Source organism: Cetorhinus maximus, chromosome 8, assembly GCF_964194155.1.
Source record: "Cetorhinus maximus chromosome 8, sCetMax3.hap1.1, whole genome shotgun sequence".
Taxonomy (NCBI): Eukaryota; Metazoa; Chordata; class Chondrichthyes; order Lamniformes; family Cetorhinidae; genus Cetorhinus; species Cetorhinus maximus.
Genome location: NC_135886.1, coordinates 102,517,342 through 102,536,906, shown reverse-complemented (window position 1 = coordinate 102,536,906; position 19,565 = coordinate 102,517,342). Strand labels below are relative to the sequence as shown.

The 19,565-nt window shown below is 41.0% G+C and overlaps 1 protein-coding gene across 4 annotated transcripts in view; it reads left to right on the top strand.

Annotated features, from left to right (window-relative positions):
* The window catches only part of LOC144683844 (ribosomal protein S6 kinase alpha-6), a 158,957-nt gene that overhangs the window by 123,020 nt on the left and 16,372 nt on the right, over window positions 1-19,565 (top strand). For all 4 annotated transcript variants that reach the window (XM_078547339.1, XM_078547338.1, XM_078547341.1 and 1 more), the window contains one exon: window positions 15,968-16,057. In XM_078547339.1, the coding sequence (XP_078403465.1) occupies window positions 15,968-16,057 (90 nt within the window). The remainder of the gene's footprint in view (window positions 1-15,967; window positions 16,058-19,565) is intronic.

Sequence of the window (19,565 nt, the reverse complement as noted above, 5' to 3'; positions counted from 1 at the left end):
CTGTTGTATATATTGTGAGAGACAGTTTACTTTAAAAATGGTGAACCTGTTTATTATTTCACATTTTTTAAATTTAAAAAGATCTGTAGGTAGAATAAATGTCACTACCTCCCCAAAAATTAACTGAACAGTCATTCGCCCTCCCATTCTCTTTTCACCACATCACACTCTTCCCTGGTTCCCAGATGTCGTTTCCAGCACCCCCCCCCACCAAATATTCACTGAATTTACATGGAAGCTGTGTCTCTCCGAATTTTACCCTCCAGGTCATGAGAGCCAACCCCTCTCCAAATGCAGAGATGTTTTATCTCTACCTGATTGTTTGTTGATCTGAAGAAACAACTAAGCTATTTTTCTCACTATTCATAGTAGTTTTAAGTAAAGAAAGCACTTTAGTAAGCTGAAAAAATAAATTGCCTTTTCCATATTTTCTGTCAATTCAGACGACAAGGCTGCTTTAGCTCTTTCTATTTTACCCAAGACTGAAGTTTTTTTGGGAATGTCTTAAAGGAACAAAGTGAGGTAGAGAGGCAGAGACCTGTAGGGGGAGTATTCCAGAGTTTGAAGCCTAGGCAACTGAAGGCACAGCCACCAATGGTGGAGCAATTAAAATCGCAGATGCACAGGAGGCCAGAATTCAAGAAGCATAGATATCTTGGAGTCATGTGGGGTGGAAGGGATTACGGAGCTGAGGACGGAAGGAGGCCATGGATAGATTTGAAAATAAGGACGAGAATTTTAATATCAAGACTCTGCTTGACTGGGAACCAATGTAGGTCATGTTGCTTGACTGGGAGCCAATGTTGGCACCTTTTGGCCCACTCTGCGTCAGATGCTGATGACATTTCAAAATGGCGACCACCCACACACACTGTTCACATTTATGCTCAGTGTATAAGTTGACCTCTGTTTTTGGAGGGATTTTCTGAGGCTACAAAGGTTGACTTATACACTGGCATCTACGATATTTATCCCAGCTCTGGTTTTCTGTTAGCCAATGTGTATCCGTGCTAACACAGTGCTCCCCAATACCATGAGCTCTTATGTTGTGCAATTACCTTTTATATGACACTTTATCAAATGCTTTTTGGAAACTCAATTGCACTACACCTACTGTTTCTCTTTCATCCAGTGTGCTTATTACATCCTCAAAGAACTAACAAATTTTTGAAGCCTCTAATGAATTTGTCTACAAATTTGCCCTTAGCACAAAGCATTTCCTGATCAATGGCTTAGAGCTGGTTTGGTTCCTCATGTTTTATCACCAATGTGATGTGACATCCCACTATTACAGGAGCTGAATACATGGTTATGGCACCATTATCTTGATGCTGCGCTGTTCCTCTTGAAGGAATTATTGGAACTGTTTGAAAGAAAATTTAATTCCTTTCAGCATGCTGTACTTGAAAGACAACATTGTTAATAGCTTCAGCAAATATTTCACCATTTTAAAATGAGCAAAAATAGCTAACTTGCTTTGTTGGTTACATCACATGATTTTATCCACCGCAGTGGTTCAACACTGTGCATCTTTCAGATCCATGAGTACTTGTTGAAAAACATCATCAAACTAGAGTTGTATGTAATGCGATTCTGTTGAATTAGACACTGGGATTCCATGCATCCCTTCCCTTGTACTTGCATGCCACTTTACCAGTGCTGCTTCCAGTTTTTTAGTCTTTAATAAGTTCAGAATCGCTAAATGACTTGCCTTGTATTTTGCGCATCACCGTTACTCAAGATGATGCCTTGATTGATGTTTCCGATTGGCTCACTGTGAGATGTGAAATAGTGGCAGAACAGATTTCTGATTGCTGTTCTGATTTCAAGACCAAGTGGTATAAAATATGTAATGAAGAGTGGAAGCTTTCATATTTCCATTATTGAAACTGTTATACCATAAAGCATCCACAATGGTTTTCTGGCAGAATTGAGCGATAGTTACAATTCCAGTTATATTTAGTACTATATTTCCAGAGTGCACGTGCCCTTTGATTCCATTCGATACCTTTCTGGTGTTGGTATGTGGAATAATAAATTTGTAATATGTGCCCACTGTTGCTACACAGCTGTAGAGAGAAATAAGTGTCAACCAGGACTCAGTGGCAATACTCTTATCTTGAGGCAAGAAGGTTGTGGATTGAAGTTTCACCCCAAGAACAAAAGCACAAAACCTAAGTTGACACTCCAATGCACTACTGTATTGCGCTGTTAAAGGTGCTGTCTCTGAGTTGAGATGTTAAAGTTGAGGCACCGTCTACCCTCTCAGCTGGATGTGAAATATCTCATTCATTCTTCAAAGAAGAGTGGGGATGTTCTCCCAGATGTCTTGCCAGCATTTAGCTCTCAACTGGCACCTGAAAACAGTGTTTGTTTGTTATATTGTCACCTTTGGGATCTTGCTCTGCACAAATTGGCAGCCCTGTTTCTTGCCTCATAATAGTAACTACACTTCAAAATGCTTAATTAGCTGTAAAGCTCATTAGAATGTCCAGCGGTCATGGATGATTATATTAATGGAAGCCTTTTAGTATGTTACAGATGGACATGGGACTCTTCTTGCATAATGGCAGACATGTGAGATTCATGTCACTTCCTCCACTTACACTGGAAACATATTAAAAGTAACATCTCCACAAATCAGAGGGCAGATGCTGTAAAGTTCTGCCATTTCCTTATCAATGTGTCGACTGGTTTACCCTGGAACAGTGACTAAATCGACCTGACCCATGTGCTGGCAGATTTGCATTTACTTTATTTACACCTTTGTAATGCTAAAAAGAAAACACTTTTTTCTATATCTGCTCTTCGATTTAAAATTGGATTTGTGTTTATATACCTCACATGGCCCAACCAGTTCCTTCACTACCATGTTCCTTCTTGGTCTTCCTCAGTTTTCCTTTCGATTTTTGTGACTCTGCAAGCTCTTTTGCTGGTCCACACTTTGTGCTGCCTCTGGTTGATGCCCGTTCCTGACATTTGCTGCTATGCTTCGCCCAGCCGTGGTGTTTTCAAATAAATTTTGATTGTTCTTTCAGTCTTTAAGAGTCACATTCCACTTTCACCACACCCTCCCCTCCCAGCATGCAGCACATGAGTTTTTGACACTGTCAATAACTTGTCAGTAACTGAGTTATTGACATCAAATTCTGTACACAAACTTGATGTGCATCAGGTCCAATCCAGCAGTAATATTGCAAGTGATATAAACTTGAGTTTGTAATAACTTTCTATAAAGTCCTCATTCTAATGTTTTTTATATACTGAACCATTACTGGCTCAATTTAATCATACTTACAAATAATTTATGTACTTAAACTGTCTCAATGCACTTTTCCCTATGGGAATTTCAAATGCCACCTTCACTTTTTGTCTTTATTTCGAAGTCACTTAACACTTCCCTTTGATTTACTTGCTGTTCTATAGTAAGCTGATTAATATTAAATTGGAAAAAAAAATAGCTATTGTGGTGCCAGTAGAAAATCTTTCAGCTGGGAATATGAAGCAAAGTTCAGTTTTATACATACTTTCCATAGATAACTGAACATAATTTTACAATGAGCTTAATTATTGGTAAATGGGTTTGATAATTAAACCTGAAATGGAAGTGTGAGGACGAAGTGGATGGAGCTTCTGTTTGGAGTTTGGGGCACGAGTTGGAAATGTGACCTCGATCTTGAGTGCTTAAAATTCCATCAGCCATGGATAAGCTCTGCGTGGAAAAGAAAAATGCATCATTGTCATGGATTTATAGTTTTCAGCCTGCTTATTTGGAACTGCAATACAAAGGCATAAAATTTACAACTTAGTGAGGGGTGTGATCAAAGGACCAATAACGTAAGTGGGAGCAATAACGTAAGTAGCTTTCATTTCTACTGTACCATAAAATACAAAATCAGAGCTAAAAAGATTTTTATATTTTGTGTCGGGGTGATAGAGGGGCATGTTTGAGGCACTTTAATGCTGAGCCCAGATTATGTGGCTTCAGCCTATCAGCCAACTCATGACAAGTAAGCATCTGATGAGGCAGTGGTTACTGGAATCTGAGTGATGGGGAAAACTTGCCTAGTAGGTGCTGCACCAAAAACAGCTTCAGAAAGTTGTTCAAGTTAACAGTTGGGGGAAAATATTAATTTGTGTGTAAATAACAAATATTATTTTTGTGGGGGAAGATTAGAAAGGAAATAAATTACGTACTTGTATTCTGCAAATCCATTGTAGAAATTGAATCAAAAGAAAAGTGTGCTAGAATGCAAATAATTGAGAACTTGAAGTTTTGGAGAGGGGAGATAAAACATAGCTACTTATATATTCAAAGTTTGTAAAGTAATAGCTAAACATACTGCAGATATTATACCTGCAAGGTCTGAGCTTTTAGCGTAAGATGTGCAATATTTCTATCTCAGGCCAGTCATGTAATATATTGTTTGAATAAATTTGCACATAGTTGCATTTGGGCTGCAACACAATCATGGTAAACAATCAAAAAAAAATTCAGTACCTCTGCTTATCTTTTAGCATTGCTGTGTGAGGTCTAACAGGCAGATTTATTCAATGTTTGAGATAATACAGTTAGCAGGCTACCTTAGAGATGCCATAAGAAATTATTGTTTTGTTCTAGCCTTACATATTTTTGATTTCCTTTTCACGCCAGGCATGTAGAGTTTGTCATGGATTCAGAGATGAGAATGTAACACCAGCTTGTGCATAAATTGTACTCAATTCAGTTTAAAAATTATGTTTTGCTGCAAAATACAACTCAATTTTAAATTGGCCTGCAATCTCTCATTGACCATGCATCGTGTTCCTCATGTTTCCTGGAGGTAGATCTCTTGTGATTTCCTGTCACACAAAAATTAGAAAGCACAACCATTTAGAGTGACTAAAGAAGGAAGGAAGACTCACATTTATATAACACCTTTCATGACCTCAACATCCCAAAATGCTTGACATTCAGTGAAGTACTTTTGAAGAGTAGTGACTTTTGAAATAATATCGAATAATCACTCTTGAATGTTGCAGCTGATGTTTGCAGCAGTGTTCCTGAGGTGCAAAGTCTAAACTTTTTGAGCGAGGAAATTATGCCTTATGCAAATGGATTCATCAGAATCTTTTAGTCCAATTTCTGCCTTGCAGAAGATGTTTCTACCTGTTAATTTATAAGGAGTACGCTAATGCACAGTTGTGAATCTTGTGAGTGTGTCCTGCTGAGAGAACTTTCAGATCACTTGATTTTTATTCTGTGCCTTCATGCATCCAGCTATAAATCTTAATCATCACTAAATGCAGGGTGATTTGCATTACGGTTACCTCTTGTAGTCAGTGCTTAAAATATAGGCGCAAACAGGGGCGATTGCGGAAGTTTGTTCTGAAGGCTTCTGCCGCATCCAAATGTAGGTTTGCCAGCTGTATTCATCTACAGGCAGTATGGAAAGCTGATAAATGACAAATAACATTTGTGCCACACAAGTGCCAGGCAATGACCATCTGCAATGAGAGAGAATCTAACCATGTCGCCTTGACATTCAATGGCATTGGGCATAGGAATCCGGCGGTGAATGAATCACCACCTTACTCCCCAAAGCCTGTCCACAATCTACAAGGCACAAGTCAGGAGTGTGATGGAATACTCTCCCCTTGCCTGGATGAGTGCACCTCCAACAACACTCGAAGCTTGACACCATCCAGGACAAAGCAGCCCACTGGATTGGCACCCCATCCACAAACATATACTCTCTCCACCACCGACGCACAGTAGCAGCAGTGTGTACTATCTACAAGATGCACTGCAGAAACTCACCAAGGCTCCTTAGACAGCACCTTCCAAACCCACGACCATCTAGAAGGACAAGGGCAGCAGATACATGGGAGCACCAGAACCTGAAAGTTCCCCTGCAAGCCACGCACCATCCTGACTTAGAAATGTATTGCCATTCCTTCATTGTCGCTGAGCCAAAATCCTGGAACTCCCTCCCTAACAGCACTGTGGCTGTACCTACACCACATGGACTGCAGCGGTTCAAGAAGGCAGCTCACCATCACCTTCTCGAGGGTAATTAGGGATGGGGAATAAATGCCAGCCTAGCCAGTGATGTCTACATGCCTTAAATGAGTAAAAAAAAAAATTCTTAATGCCTTTGTTTAACAAAAATCAATCTCAGATTTAGCATTAACAATCGATGTAGCATCAATTGCTGTTTGTGGAAAGTGTTCCAAACCTTCAGCACCCCATGGATGCAGAAGTGTTTCTTAATTTCACTCATGGTCATGCTCTAATTTTTTAACTTTTCCCCTTAATTCTACACTCCCCAAACAACAGAAATAGTTTATCTCTATCTACCATACCTGTTCACCTTAATATCGTGGAAACTTTGATCAAATAACCTCATAGCATTCAAAATTTCAGGGAACACTACACTAGTTTGTGCAATCTCTCCTTGTAATTTAACCATTGGAATCCAGGTATCATTCTGGTAAACCTATGTTGCACTCCCTCCAAGTACAAGATGTCCTTCCTAAGATGTCCCCAAAACTGCCCACAGTACAACAACTTATATAGTGCCTTTAATCTTATAAAACCTCTCTGTGCTTCACACGAGCATTATAAAACCAAATATGACACCGAGCCACATAAGGAGATATCAGTTCAGGTGACGAAAAGCTTGATCAAAGAGGTTTTAAGGAGCATCTCTAAAAGAGGAAAGAGGTGAAGAGAGGTGTAGGGAGGGAATTCTAGAGCTTATGGCCTAGTCAACTACACCAGTGGTGCAACGAGTAAAATTGAGGTTTCATAAGAGGCCAGAATTAAAGGAGCACTGATATCTTGAGGTTGTGGAGCTGGAGGAGATTACAGAGAGAGGAGCGAAGCCATGGATGGATTTAAAAACGAGGATAGTTGCTTGATTGAGAGCCAATTTAGGTCAGTGCGTACAGGGGTATTGGACTTGGTACAAATTAAGACATGGGCAGCAGAGTTTTGGATGACCTCGAGTTTACGGAAGGTAAAATGTGGGAGACCAGGCAAAAGTGTGTTTGAATAGTCAAACCTATGTGTGTACTCCACATGTGGTCTGATGACGGCTTTGTGTAGCTGTAGTACAACTTCTGCCCTCTTGTGTTCTTAATCTTTTAAGAAGGTAACTGACTTTGCCTTAAGGGCAAAGACCAGCATTTCATTAGCCGTGTTGATTATTTATTGTGCCTGTTCCTGACATTTTAATCTTTAGATAAAAACAAAAAGCTAATGTGGAACATTCCTTGTTCCAGTCCTACTCCGGCCCCCTCCCACAACTCTTTCTCTGGTACATCGATGATTACTTCGGTGCTGCTTCATGCTCTCGTCGGGACCTGGAAAAATTTATTAATTTTGCTTCCAATCTCCACCCCTCCATCATCTTCACATGGTCCATCTCTGACACTTCTCTTCCCTTCCTTGACCTCTCTGTCTCAATTTCTGATGATAGACTGTCCACCAATATCCATTACAAGCCTACTGACTCCCACAGCTACCTCGACTACAGCTCCTCACACCCCGCTTCTTGTAAAGACTCCATCCCATTCTCTCAGTTCCTTCGTCTCCGTCGCATCTGTTCTGATGACGCTACCTTCAAAAACAGCTCCTCTGACATGTCCTCCTTCTTCCTTAACCGAGGTTTTCCATCCACGGTCGTTGACAGGGCCCTCAACCGTGTCCGGCCCATATCCCGCGCATCCTCCCTCACGCCTTCTCCTCCTTCCCAGAAACATGATAGCGTCCCCCTTGTCCTCACTTATCACCCCACCAGCCTCCGCATTCAAAGGATCATCCTCCGCCATTTCCGCCAACTCCAGCATGATGCCACCACCAAACACATCTTCCCTTCACCCCCCCTGACGGCATTCCGTAGGGATCGTTCCCTCTGGGACACCCTGGTCCACTCCTCCATCACCCCCTACTCCTCAACCCCCACTTATGGCACCTCCCCATGCCCACGCAGAAGATGCAACACCTGCCCCTTCACTTCCTCTCTCCTCACTGTCCAAGGGCCCAAACACTCCTTTCAAGTGAAGCAGCATTTCACTTGCATTTCCCCTAACTTAGTCTACTGCATTCGTTGCTCCCAATGCGGTCTCCTCTACATTGGAGAGACCAAACGCAAACTGGGCGACCGTTTTGCAGAACACCTGCGATCTGTCCGCAAGCATTACCCAAACCTCCCTGTCGCTTGCCATTTTAACACTCCACCCTGTTCTCTTGCCCACATGTCTGTCCTTGGCTTGCTGCATTGTTCCAGTGAAGCCCAACGCAAACTGGAGGAACAGCACCTCATCTTCCGACTAGGCACTTTACAGCCTTCTGGGCTGAATATTGAATTCAACAACTTTAGATCTTAAACTCCCCCTCCCCCCATCCCCACCCCGTTCCCCCCCCCCCCCCCCCCCCCGCCCACCCACCCCCCGGCTTTTTTTTCAATAATTTATATAGATTCTTCTTTCCCCACCTATTTCTATTATTTTTAAATCTAAAACTAAAACCTTGTTAGTCTTTCCACCCCACCCCCACTAGAGCTGTACTTTGAATATCCTGTCTTCCATTCTTAATTAGCACTTTTCTTAGACAAAGACCAACACCTCTTTGACCCTTTTGTCTGTGACATCTTTTGATTATCTGCTCATCTCCACAATCACCACACCCTCAATGTCTCTCTTCCCCCCCCCCCCCCCCCCACCCACCTTAAACCAGTTTATATTTCTCCCTTCTTCTAACTATGCTTCAGTTCTGCCGAAGGGCCATGAAGGCTCGAAACGTTAACTGATTTCTTCTCCGCCGATGCTGCCAGACCTGCTGAGTTTTTCCAGGTAATTCTGTTTTTATTTTAATCTTTGTGTCTGGACCTGCAAGTCTCTTTAGACCTCCAATGTTTCTAGCTTTTCACTGTATAGCAAATACTCCGTACAATCCTGAAGTGGATGACCTCCTATTTGCCTACCTTGTGGCAAATGGATTTCAATTTTGCCCAGTCATTCTGTTTCCATCTACACTGCTTGCAACCACACACATCTTTGACAATGGCAAACTTGGATATGTGGCTTCTATCCCATCACTTAAGTTGTTAATAAATATGGTCAACACAGATTCACATCCTGCCAATTATCCCATGTTTGTTTTGCCACGCTGCCATTTTCCTAACTAGGTCAATAACTTGCCCTCAATTTCATGAGCTTCAACTTCAGCTATCTTTTATGAGAGATTTTGCCTTCACATGCCTTCAGAAAGTCCATATAAATAACATCCATAGACATTCCCTTGTGCACTACTTTAATCACCACTTCAGTAAACTCAGTCAGGTTCACTAGACGTGACCGATCCTTTATAAATCCATGCTGGCCCTCTAATCAGCTGAAAATTTTCAAGGTGTTCAATCTCTTTATTTATAATTATAGACTCTAATAATTTCCTGACAATAGTTAGGCTAACTGGTCTATAATTTTCTGGTTTTCCCCCTCTCTCCTTTCTTAAATAGTGATGTGCAATATTTTAATCGAAAGGAATGGTTTCTAAATTACGGGAACTTTGGAAGGTTATAATTGGGACAGCCACAAGGTTCTCATACTTCTTTTGAAACCTGAGGATGAAAATCATCTGCTCTTGGGGATTTGTTAGCTTTTAGTGCCATTATTTTCTTCATGATTGTTATTTCGTTTTCATTAATTTTTCTGAGACCTTGTCCCTCATTCAGTAGCTTCTTTGGGATGCTGGCATGCTATCCTCTTCCTCTACTGTAAACATCGATGCAAAGTAATTATTCTGCATATTTGCCATTTACTTATTTTCATTGATAATATCACTGTTATTTGCTTTCAAGGAATCCACATTGTTTCTGACCATAAAAGCAAAGAACTGCGGATGCTGGAAATCCAAAACAAAAACAAAAACAGAAATACTTGGAAAAACTCAGCATGTCTGGCAGCATCGGTGGAGAAGAGCACAGTTGACGTTTCGAGTCCTCATGACCCTTCAACAGAACTAAGTAAAAATAGGAAAGGGGTGAAATATAAGCTGGTTTAAGGGGCGGGGGGGGTGTTGGGACAAGAAGAGCTAGGTAAAGGGCCAGTGATAGGTGGAGATAACCAAAAGATGTCACAGACAAATGGACAAAGAGGTGTTGAAGGTGGTGATATTATCTAAAGGAATGTGCTAATTAAGGGTAGAAAGCAGGACAAACAAGGTACAGATAGCCCTAGTGGGGGTGGGTTGGGGTGAAGGAATACTAAAAAGTCTAAAAGGTAGAGATAAAACAATGGATAGAAATGCATTTAAAAATAATGGAAATAGGTGGGAAAAGAAAAATCTATATAAATTATTGGAAAAAACAAAAAAGTAGGGGGAAAAATGGAAAGGGGGTGGGGATGGAGGAGAGAGTTCATGATCTAAAATTGTTGAACTCAATATTCAGTCCGGAAGGCTGTAAAGTGCCTAGTCGGAAGATGAGGTGCTGTCTTCCAGTTTGTGTTGAGCTTCACTGGAACGATGCAGCAAGCCAAGGACGGACATGTGGGCATGAGAGCACGGTGGAGTGTTGAAATGGAAAGCGACAGGGAGGTCTGGGTAATGCTTGCGGACAGACCGAAGGTATTCTGCAAAGCGGTCACCCAGTCTGCGTTTGGTCTCTCCAATGTAGAGGAAACTGCATTGGGAGCAACGAATGCAGTAGACTAAGTTGAGGGAAGTGCAAGTGAATTGCTGCTTCACTTGAAAAGAATGTTTGGGCCCTTGGACGGTGAGGAGAGAGGAAGTGAAGGGGCAGGTGTTGCATCTTCTGTGGTTGCATGGGAAGGTGCCGTGGGAGGGGGTTGAGTAGGGGGTGATGGAGGAGTGGACCAGGGTGTCACGGAGGGAACGATCCCTACGGAATGCCGCCAGGAGGGGTGAACACAAGGGTGTTTAGTGGTGGCATCATGCTGGAGTTGGAAATGGCAGAGGATGATCCTTTGAATGCGGAGGCTGGTGGGGTGATAAATGAGGACAAGGGGGACCCTATCATGTTTCTGGGAGGGAGGAGAAGGTGTGAGGATGGATGCGCGGGAGATGGGCCGGACACGGTTGAGGGCCCTGTCAACCACCGTGGGTGGAAAACCTCGGTTAAGGAAGAAGGAGGACATGTCAGAGGAACTGTTTTTGAAAGTGGCATCATCAGAACAGATGCGACGGAGGCGAAGGAACTGAGAGAATGGGATGGAGTCCTTACAGGAAGCGGGGTGTGAGGAGCTGTAGTCGAGATAGCTGTGGGAGTTGGTAGGCTTGTAATGGATATTGGTGGACGGTCTATCACCAGAAATTGAGACAGAGAGGTCAAGGAAGGGAAGTGTCAGAGATGGACCATGTGAAAATGATGGAGGGGTGGAAATTGGAAGCAAAATTAATAAGTTTTTCCAGGTCCCGACGAGAGCATGAAGCAGCACCGAAGTAATCATCGATGTACCGGAGAAAGAGTTGTGGGAGGGGGCCGGAGTAGGACTGGAACAAGGAATGTTCCACATACCCCATAAAGAGAGAGGCATAGCTGGGGACCATGTGGGTACCCATAGCCACACCTTTTATTTGGAGTATTTCACCCCTTTCCTTTTTTTACTTAGTTCTGTTGAAGGGTCATGAGGACTCGAAATGTCAACTGTGCTCTTCTCCACCGATGCTGCCAGACCTCTGAGTTTTTCCAGGTATTTCTGTTTCTGTTTTTGTTTTGTTTCTGACCATCCTCTTTTTTCCAATATAATTGTAAAAGATTTGGGGTTGATTTTGATATCCCTTGCAAGTTTCTTCTCATACTTGCTTTTCTTTTGCTCTTACTATCTGTATTGTCAACCTTTGCTGCTCTTCATATCTTTCCCATTTGTCAGTATGTGTTTTATTGCATTTTTATATTCATTTTCTTTCAGTTTTATGTTGCTTCTACTAGAATCTTAGCTGTTTCCCTTTCAAACATTACGCTGAACCCGATTGTATTATAATTGCTATTAGATAAACATTCACACACTATTAGGTTGTTAACTAAATCTTGGCTCATTACTAGATCGAATGTGGCATGCCCCTTTGTTGGTTCTAGGAAATAAAGCTGTAGAAAACTATCCTAAACATACTCAAGAAATTCACCACCTTTCAGACAAGTGCTAGTCTGCTTATCCCAACCTATATGAAAGTAAATACCCCCCATTAAAATCACTTTGCCTTTGCTACATGCTTGTGTAATTAATCATTAAGGCTTCTCCCCTCTGCCATTTTCTCTAGCTTTCCTGTAGACTTCATAAACCTGGTATATTTAGGCCTCAGTCCTGACTGTCTTGCAGCCATGTCTCAGTATATCTACTTTCTACATGATTCCTTATATTCCTTGCATTTGGATAAAAGAATGCTGATTTGGGTCACGCTTCTTTACCTGTCCTCGTTCTCTATTGTTTTACTCACGTTCCCTATTTCTCTCTCCTGGTTTAGTTAACTCACACCTTTTAGTTTTCCCTTAACCTGTCATGCCGAATGCACAATTTCTGACTGTTACTTTGTCCTCTTCTGTTTTATTTGTTTTCACACTATTTTTGTTACCTTTCAATCTGAGCTCCTTGCCTCCTCGCATCCCCCCAACTTATTAGTTTAAAGTCCTGTTTCGCCTGGGATGGGAGGAGTATGTGAATAATCAAGCCCCACTACTCCGCACCGTTAATTTAAATGCTTAATTTTCTCACCAGGATGGCCAATTGTGTACCTATACCTCTAGTACCTAGAAAAGAGATTGACCAGGCTTCTTTCAAAAACTCAATAATTAAAAGTTTTGTTTTAAAATAAGTTAGCTAGTTGCAAGTATTGGTTAACACACAATTGTAATCGGGAAGCATAACTATCTACCTCTTCCTTAAGTTTTCCCCCTCTCTCCCATGTGATTATCTTTTTGTTTCCCAGCTTCATTAACTAAAGTGCTTTGTAGTTCACCACAAACAATTCCTTCTCAAGTACCGTATAGGTCAGGTGATTTCTTGGAAGAGGCCTGCTTGTTTACAGTTCCAAGGTGAACTTATGACCTTGGTTATGAGACAGCAGATGATGTATGCTGGGCGGATCAAATCCACGAGGGAAACTTGATCATGTGGTCACAACGGTTTTGCAATTTGTATTTTATTTCAAGATGCATGCCCTGAATTCAGAAGTAATAAGTCCACTGCGACTTCAGATATTTTTACAAAACTAAATTAAACATTTATTAACAAAAGAAAAGGCTTCGAGCACATACATAGGTATACAAATTACAACTATAATATCTCCTAAAACCCCTAGTTAATCTGGCTTCAGTTACACCCCATTTAAGGCAACAGTAAAAAACAAATAGATTTTGAACAGACCCAGGCAAATCACCACAATGCCCTGGACAGTAGAATTCAAAGTGGCTTTTCCCAGCTTGGGTTTCTGTTGACAGCAGCTTAATGCACTAATATTGGAGACATTTCACATTTCTGGTAGATCTTACAATGCCTTCCTTTTTGACACATGGCCTCTTCCCTTTTATACATGTTTCTCCCTTTTAATGCAAATTCCGTTGTTCCCACATGTCTTTGGAACTCTACTTTTCTCTTAATATAAATCTTTTCATGGTGCTAAGACAATCAGTAACCTTTGGGAAAAAGAAACGCACTGCTTGGCCTAGCTTCTCTGGATAGGTTTAACATCCTACCATCTCTTTGAAATTCAAACTACTCTGATTTATCTAAAAAAATTGCAAATTCTCCTCACTTCACCTTCTACAACTTCAGCCATATTTACGTATTTAGCATTTCGAACCTAGCTTCCTTTTGATAAGTCAAAGCCTCCAGACCAGCTGTCTCCAATTCAATTAAATCTCCCATACACAGATATACTATCCAAACCCCACTATTAACCTACTTTTATAATAAATCACAATAATATTGAGAATTATTATACTTTCATGACACCTTTTGAGAGTTTGATGGTACCTCTCTAAAGCTCCCTGTGTCTATGAATGGTATGCTTTGGACTTGAACTGTTTTATATCCAAACTACTCATTATGTCCAGAAAGATTTAAGACATAAGATTGGAACCTTGTTCCGAATGGATCTCTACAGGTAATCCATATTGAGTAAAACTTTGGGTTAACTTCTCTACCACTACTTCAGCCATAATGGTCCTTAAAGGGATGGCCTCTGGAAATCGAGTTGTCATACCCATAATAGTAAGGATGTACTGCTGTCCTGCTTTTGTTTTTGGTAACGGTCCCACACAATCCACTAACACCCTACTGAATGGCTCCTCAAAAACTGGTACGGGAATTAAGGGTGCCGGTTCGATTGCATATTGTGGTTTTCCCACAATCTGGCATGTATGGCGCATTTTACAAAACTGCACCATATCCTTATGAAGACCTGGCCAATAAAACTGTTGGTTTATCCGTGCTTGAGTTTTCCATCTCCCTACGTGTCCTGCCATAGGAATTTCATGTGCTAACCGTAATATCTCTCTGCGCTATTTGGGCAGTACCATTATCTGATGAACAATCATCCACACCTCAAATGCAGGTCTGAGAGAAGGTCTCCACTTCCTCATTAGAATTCCATTTCTAACACAATAACATTCTGGAGCTGCCTTAGCCTCAGCATCAGTTTGGGCTGATTGTGCTATCTTACTTCACTTCAGATCAGCTTGTTGACCGGGAAGTGTAACAATTTATCTCTTCCTGAAGAATTCCCCCAGTGTGCACGGACACACAGACAAACAAAGGACAAACAGAGTCTCTCTGCAGCAATGGGCCTCGGAGGATGGGCATTGTAAAATAAAGGATAAAGTCCACAGAGTCTTGACGCTGTCGATCTGGAGTTCTCCTGTGTGTAGACGGGCCGCTGGTCCCAGTGGACGCCTGGAAATTCTCACCAACTGGTTTAGCTTCGCAGGTCCAAATGCAGACACACTCAGATGAGGGTTCTCTGGTTACAAGTTGATAGCCACACACAATTTTAGGCAAGGTGGAGAGAAGGAGCCAGTCAAGGGAGAACAAGACTGTTTTCCAAACAAGCAGGTTCACAATTTAAGTTTTCCCTCTGCCAAGTGATTGCCCTTTTGTCTCCCAGCTTCATTAGTTAAAGTTCTTTGCAGCTCAACACAAACAAACAACAACTCAACTACTGTATACGTCAGGTGATTTTTTTGGAGGAGGCCTGCTTGTTTATAGTTCCAAGGTGAACTTATGACCTTTTTTAAAAAAAAAACCCAGCTTAGCATCCTGACCAGATCATGCCAGGTCCTTCCATTTTGTAAAAAGAACTTCAGTCTTGAGAGAGAGAATTGTAACAGTCCTTATGACTGTCCAGTTTACTTTTATCATAAGGCCCTGGTCCAAACCCAGTCCAGGTGTTGCTTGACTCAATGTTACAGTTTCTTCCTGTCCTAGTACTGGTGCCAGTGTCCCATGAAGTGGAACGTCTCTTTCCCACATTATTACTTCAGCCATGTGTTCACCTCCCTAATCTGTTCATCCCTAAACCAGTTTGGTGACTCTGGTAATAATCCAGAGATTTATAATCCTTGAGTTCCTCCTCTTTAATTTAGTTCCTGGTAGGAAGAGGACCTCTTGTCTACTCATCATATGTTGGTCCCGTCATGGATCACAACTGGATCCTCTCCTCTCTCTGCTCCTTTTGAGATCCTCCTTATTACCCACCTCTTCGAGTAAGCTTCTGGTCATTCCTCAGATTTTCTCCTCCTGTAGCTCAGTATGCTGTTGTGAAGTGCTCTGTAATTTTTTTGATATAAATACATTAAATGTACAAGTTGTTTTGTGGCTTTGTGTTCTGGAGTTATCCAGAACAAACACATGAGGTCAGTAAGCATGCACAAGTGAACAGAAACTTCAGTCGTTGGGGATTGGTTTTATGATTAACTGAAATATCCATCAGCTTGTCTTTGATAATTAAATTGTTTTAAATTTACAGATAATTGATAAGAGCAAACGAGACCCTTCAGAGGAGATTGAGATACTAATGCGCTATGGACAGCATCCAAACATCATTACTTTGAAAGATGTAAGCTCATTGTTTAATTCTAATTGCTCTTATAAAATGCAACATTTTTGAAGGCTAATTCTGCTAGGTGTTTCTAGGTGTTTATTTTACATTTCTTTTATCTATTAAACAGGGTTTGAAGAATTCAAGGCAATCGGGCTTCTATTTGTTTAATTGAGTTTCTGAATTATACTGTATCAGTCGCCTTACTGGCCTGTTACTTATGTTGTTTACCAACAAAATATATTTGCTGCAATATGGTGGTGTATTCCTTTAAACTGTGTTTTAGAATTGCACTTTCTGGCGAAGTGTTACTTACTGAGGGCTCCTCGGAGGAAAGCCTTTGGTATGGCAAACTGTCAGCGTCAAAATATACCCTTGACACTTCATGATCAAACATCTTCAATAATGCACAGTCAGAACACCATTACCACCATGCCCTCCCTCTCCCACGCCGCCCCCCCCTCCCCACTTCCCCCCCACCAAGTTCTCCTTCAAGTCACACATCATCTTGACTTGAATAAGCATTGCTGTTCCATCATTGCTGGGTCACTATCTTGGAACTCGCTACCTACCTACTTAACACCATTGTGGGGGCAACTTCACTACAAGGACTGCAACAGCTCAAGGAGAGACCCACCACCCAGTAAGGGCAGTTAGGGATGGGCAACACATACTGACATTGCCAGTTAAAATAACATTGAAGAGTTTGTCGTAACGAAAGTGACTCAGATGGACAGTTTAGGTAGTTGATACAAACCTCTAATAGCTGTAGTACCTTGTTTATGTTGATCCAATGCAAATCCACATATTGTCTGTTTTCATATTTGCATCCAGAGGTCCCCTCCTGAATGGTTGCTGCGAATGTATTGACAGCATGTTGGAGCAGTGTCATTCTCTAAAGGTTTAATCTTTGCATAAACTCATACCACCCTGATCTTGTTTAATTGAGGCTTCGTTGTACTCTGTGTGGGAGTCATAAACAAAATAGTATCAATGCAACATGATACCCTGTTCCCCCACCCCACCACTCCCCAACTACTTTTACACTCGACATTTTGACCCTGGCCTGAAACTGGAGTTATACCATTACTTTTGGATTGCTTTGAATAGTAGCAATATAATTCAGCTTTCACAAGTCTGCACAGGTCGATAATGTTATGACCAGGATGGGAGGAGTGCACAGTTATCTAACCCCACTACTCCACAGGTCGCACCATTAGTTTAAAAGTTTGAGTCACTCGCCAAAATGACCAATCATTTACCTTCACTACCGTTACCCAGAATGAAAGAGACTTTAATCAGACTTCTTCCAATAAACAGCAAACTTATTAGTCTATTAGTCAAATAGAAAGGCAAAGGTAATCAACACACAATATGGAATATGAAAGTGTACTAATTGGTCTTTCAAGAGACCCTAAGTCTGCCTTACACACACACACACACACACACACCAAAAAAATAAACAATAACAATAGAGGAACTCTGCCTAAGGTTATAAGTCAGTGGTTCAAAGGAAAAGAAAAGATGAAGTCCTTGAAATGGCGTCCGAGTTACACGATTGTTCTCTTAGTGCTGATCTGCGAAACAGTTGATGACTCTTGCACTGCTTCTGAGGCAGACTGGAGGAACATTTGCAGATTCTCCAATCCAGCACATAGCAACTGAGGAACATCTGTGGACAGGCTCAGGAGTGCAAAAAGGCTGCTGTCGTCCTTTCATAAGCAGTTGGTCCTTTTTCTTTTCAAAGCAAAACCAAAACCGACTTTTAAACACTCCTTTTTCCAGGCATGGTTTATTTCAGAGTTATAAGTTACCATTTTGTACACAATCTGCCAGGGTCAAGAGGTTTCTAGCTTTTTTAAAACTGCTTAATTACCTTTTCTTGTAAAAGGATGTTTTTTTCAGGAATAGCAATCAGAGTCCTGCATTAACCCTTTAAGGGACAGTGCATTTTAAAAACAAATTCTTATAGAATGTTCTTTGTCCTTGAAGATGAACCATTATCTGTGATTAAAGTGTTCATGATACTTCTGCCTTGGAGAAAGGCAATGCCATATTCATATGCATTTCATGACAAACTGTAATAAAACATAAACAAAAATACTAAAACACACCCACACATCATTCGTTCACTTTTTATGTAAAGCCTAATACAATTATTCTCTCTCATTTTTGGCCTTTCGCAAATTTAAGGCTGTTATAACTGATGCAGTTGGTAAAGTGGAGTTATTTTAAAAATCCCAGAGGAAAACTTTAAACAACTGTCATAACCAATAATTTTAAGTGTTATGTTTGAGATGCGACTCTAAATGCGGGAATCAGACCACTAGTTCTCAAGGTTTTACATTAACTAAATGAAACATTTTATTAATCTACGCAGGTTAAAATATATGGACACATGGCTACAAATTACTACTATCATAACTTTTAACAAATTCCCAAATTAATCTCCATTAAGGCTACAGCAACCCATAGACTTAACCAAACACCAGGCAAAGCATTTTCACCTTAAGAATTCAAAATGAGGTTCTTTTCACTGTGGAGCCAGTTGGAGGCTTGCAGCTGCCTTTCGATCTTACATTGATTCTGCCTGCACACCTGAAAACTGAAGTACCACCACTGATTGAATTCACATTCTCATTGTCTCAGTAGTCTCTTTGAACTTTACATTTTAACAATGAAACCCCATTCATTGTACCAATTTTATTAGTAATATAAACATATTGCTTGGTAGCTGTTAGAAAGGCGTCAAGTTTTCGCCCCACTTCTTGAATGCTCTATTCAAAAAATGCAAATACACGCCATCTCTCTTACATATCAAAACTAGTACATATCTAGCTGGCTTTAATCCAATTAAGACATACCTGCAGACTAAACCTATATTTTAAAAGAAAAATATTTACCAAAATATTACATACATTAATAGCTTCATGACATAGACAAAGCATCAGCAATTACATTGTTTTTCCCCGCAATGTGGACAGTCTTTAAGTGATAAGGCTGTAATAATAAACTCCACCGAAATAGTCTGGCATTCTGTTTTTAAATTTTTCCACAAAGGCTAACTGGTTGTGATCAGTATATACCAGTGTCTCCCTGTATCCATGGCAGACATGCACGTTAATATGTTTGAGCTAACAGCCCAGGGTTTCCTTTTCCACTGCAGAGTATCTTTTTTCGTGTTGATTCAGCTTTTTGGAAAAGTATCCCACTGACCTTTTCTATGCCCAATTCACCATCTTGTAATAGGACTGCGCCTACCCCCAGGTCATTAGCATCGATTGCTGCTTTGAAGGGTTTTGTGAAATTTGGAGCAGTCAACACTGGTTCATTGAAAGGCTGAAAGCAATTTTGATCAAAAGATGCTTGGCATTGCCCTGCGCATACTATCTTGACTTTCTTTTGCAGCAAGTCCGGCAATGGACAGCTATGGTACTGAAATTTGGTACAAAGTTGTGGTAAAACCTACACATCCCCAAAAACTTCATGATCATCTTCTGCTTAGTTTTAGGGGCAGGGAACTCCA